This window comes from Orycteropus afer, unplaced genomic scaffold, assembly GCF_000298275.1.
Source record: "Orycteropus afer afer isolate SDZICR_OR568_19922 unplaced genomic scaffold, OryAfe1.0 scaffold00114, whole genome shotgun sequence".
Lineage (NCBI taxonomy): Eukaryota > Metazoa > Chordata > Mammalia > Tubulidentata > Orycteropodidae > Orycteropus > Orycteropus afer.
The window spans coordinates 3,229,852-3,232,739 of NW_006921701.1; the positions used below are offsets into that span (position 1 = coordinate 3,229,852).

At 39.2% G+C, this 2,888-nt stretch overlaps 1 protein-coding gene across 1 annotated transcript in view; it reads left to right on the forward strand.

Annotated features, from left to right (window-relative positions):
• The window catches only part of CFAP91 (cilia and flagella associated protein 91), a 175,113-nt gene that overhangs the window by 65,635 nt on the left and 106,590 nt on the right, over window positions 1-2,888 (forward strand). Inside the window, exon 2 of the mRNA XM_007943924.1 lies at window positions 2,120-2,196. Within this exon, the coding sequence (XP_007942115.1) occupies window positions 2,120-2,196 (77 nt within the window). The remainder of the gene's footprint in view (window positions 1-2,119; window positions 2,197-2,888) is intronic.

Genomic DNA, 2,888 nt, shown 5'->3' on the forward strand with positions numbered 1-2,888 from the left:
ACCACCACTCAGAAATGTCCAAGCTGTTTTTGCCATCAGGGGCGCTCAGGTCCCTGCCAGACCGCAGCTCCGTATGTCTCCTTTTTTGGTATTTTCATGCAAATTCTTCTGCTAGTTGGGGTTTAGTCTACTTCTGTATCCTTCCCTTCAAGGCTCACGGGTCGAAGATTATCTTCTGTGTCTGTGTCAATTGATTTCCCTTTTCTTTGTTGAGGAGGGTCTGTGCAGTACTTCTGCCTAGTCCGCCATCTTGCGGGAACTCCCTCATGAGTCCAATTAACTGTTCTGGGTTTCCCATTCTTTGCAATGTTATCCATTATTTGTTATGATCCACACAGTCTAATGCCGTTATGTAGTCAATAAAACACAGTTAACCATCTCTGATATTCTCTGCTTTCAGCCAAGATCCATCTGACATCAGTAATGATATTCTTTTTTCCACATCTCCTTTGACCTTATGGTTAGCAGACTTATCCACTATGTCACCAGAAAATCAAACCAAACTCACTGCTGTGGAGTTGAATCTGACTCATAGCAACCCCTCCTTGGGTTTCTGAGGCAGTTTCTCTAGGGGAGTAGATTGCCCAGTCTTCCTTCCGAGGAGTGGCTGGTGGGTTTGAACCACCAGCCTTCTGGGTAGCAGTCAAATGCCTTAGGCATTATGCCCCCAGAACTCCTTTGAATTCTGGCAGTTCCCTGTAAATGTACTGCTGCAACTATTTCTGAATTCTCTTTAGCATTGTTTCTGTCACTGAAGCCATATTTTCCAGCTACCCATTCTTCTTTGTTTCTAACTTTCTCATTCCAATCACCAATATTTACCAGTGTGTCCTGATTGCATATTTGATCAATTACAGACTACAGAAGTTGGCAAAAGTCTTCAATTTCTTCATCTTTGGCATTAGTGGTTGGTGTGTAAATTTGAATAATAGTCATATTCACTAGTCTTCCTTGTACGTATATGAATATTATTCTATCACTGACAGTGGTATACTTCAGGATAAATCTTGAAATGTTTATTTATTTATTTATTTTTGATGAAAGTTACACCAATCCTCTTTAGTTTGTCATTCCCGGCATAATAGAACATATAATTGTCCATTTCAAAATGGCCAGTACCAGTCCATTACAAGCTCACTAATGCCTAGGACATTGATCTTTATGCATTTTATTTTATTTTTTATGACTTCACAGTTTTCCCAGATTCATACTTCATACATTCCACATTCCAATTATTAATGGATATTTGCAACTGTTTCTTCTCATTTTGAGTCACGCCACATCTGCATCAGTTGGTCCAGAATGCTTTACACCTTCTACATCATTAAGATTGACTCTACTTTGAGGATGCAGGTCTTCCCCAGTCATATTTTGAGTACCTTACAAACTAAGGGGCTCATCTTCTGGCACTATAGCAGACGATATTCCACTGCTATTCATAAGGTTTTCACTAGCTTTTTTTTTTTTTTTTAGAAGTAGATTGACAGGTCCTCCTTTCTACTTTGCCTTATTCTAGAAGTTCTGCTGAAACCTATCCACCATGGATGACCCTGCTAGTATTTGAAATATCTGTGGCATACCTTCCCATATCACAGTAACGTGCAAGCCACCACAGTACAACAAACTGACAGATGAATGGTGGTTATCTCTTATTAAAGAATTATATTTTCTAATCATGTCTACCAATTCTGAAATGACACGTATCTTCCCTGTGCACTGAAAATGAGAGGTAGTGTCAAAACATTATTTCTTTCACTTACACATGGACATAGTATATATATACATGCTCCTTGTTTGTAGAGTATTTCTTGCGCTACTCAGGCCCAGAAGGAGTTATGTTTATAGGAGAGAAAAGAGCTTATGTAGGGTATGGTGCTTCAGAACATTGTTAGACCTTTTGCATTCTCAACTCCATAAGCTTCCTTTGGAATACACAGAAAAGATATATTTAACAGACTCTCACTGGTTGTAGAGTAACAGGGACCATGAGCTGTTGTAGAATTAGGCAGTACATAAAATTTCTTATTTGTTTTCCAGTTAAGAAATTACATGGCTTTGCCATTATTCCTAGAAGTAGATGTGTTCTATTCCTTATGCTACTTTATTGTTTGTTTTGCAGATCCATTGTTTACTGTATCAAGTGAGAAAGACCATGCACAGGCAAATATCCAAGTCACCCTGGTTCGAAACAAACTGGTAGGTCTCATCCACTGAGCAGCCTAATGAACTTGAACTATGTAGTTTGGCCAAATGCATTGATCAGACTGAAAAATCTCCAGATCTCCATTGGATTTTGTGTTCTGCAGAAATTACTTTGCCATGATTTCTAGAGAGTAAGATATTTTGATACTTGTGGCCCAATATGAGGATAAATTAACTAGTAGGGAGTAACAGACTCATTACAGATGAATTTATTTTAATGGTAAAGTAATATATACCTCTGTTAAAATAATTCAAGTAGTACAAAAGCAGTACAAAAGCACCACAGTGCGATGAAAATTCTTACTCCATACTCCAGCTTGTCACTTCCTCCATATAAACAGCCATTGCATCAGCTTCTTGAATATTCTGCTATAGATCTTCTGTACATATCAATAACCCTTTCACTGCAGTATGCAAGGAGTCCTGATGGTACAGTGGTTAAGTGCTTGGTTGCTAACTGAAAGATTGGAGGTTTGAACCATGAGACAAAAGACGTAGAATCTGCTCCAGTAAAGATTACAGCCTATAAAACTTTATGAGGCAGTTCTACTCTGTCATGTAGGGTCATATAGGGTCATGTAGGGTCACTATGGGCTGGCGGTTCAAACCCACCAGCCACTCCTCGGAAGGAAGATGGGGCAATCTACTTCCGTAGTGATACTGCCTCGGAAACCCAAGGAGGGGTC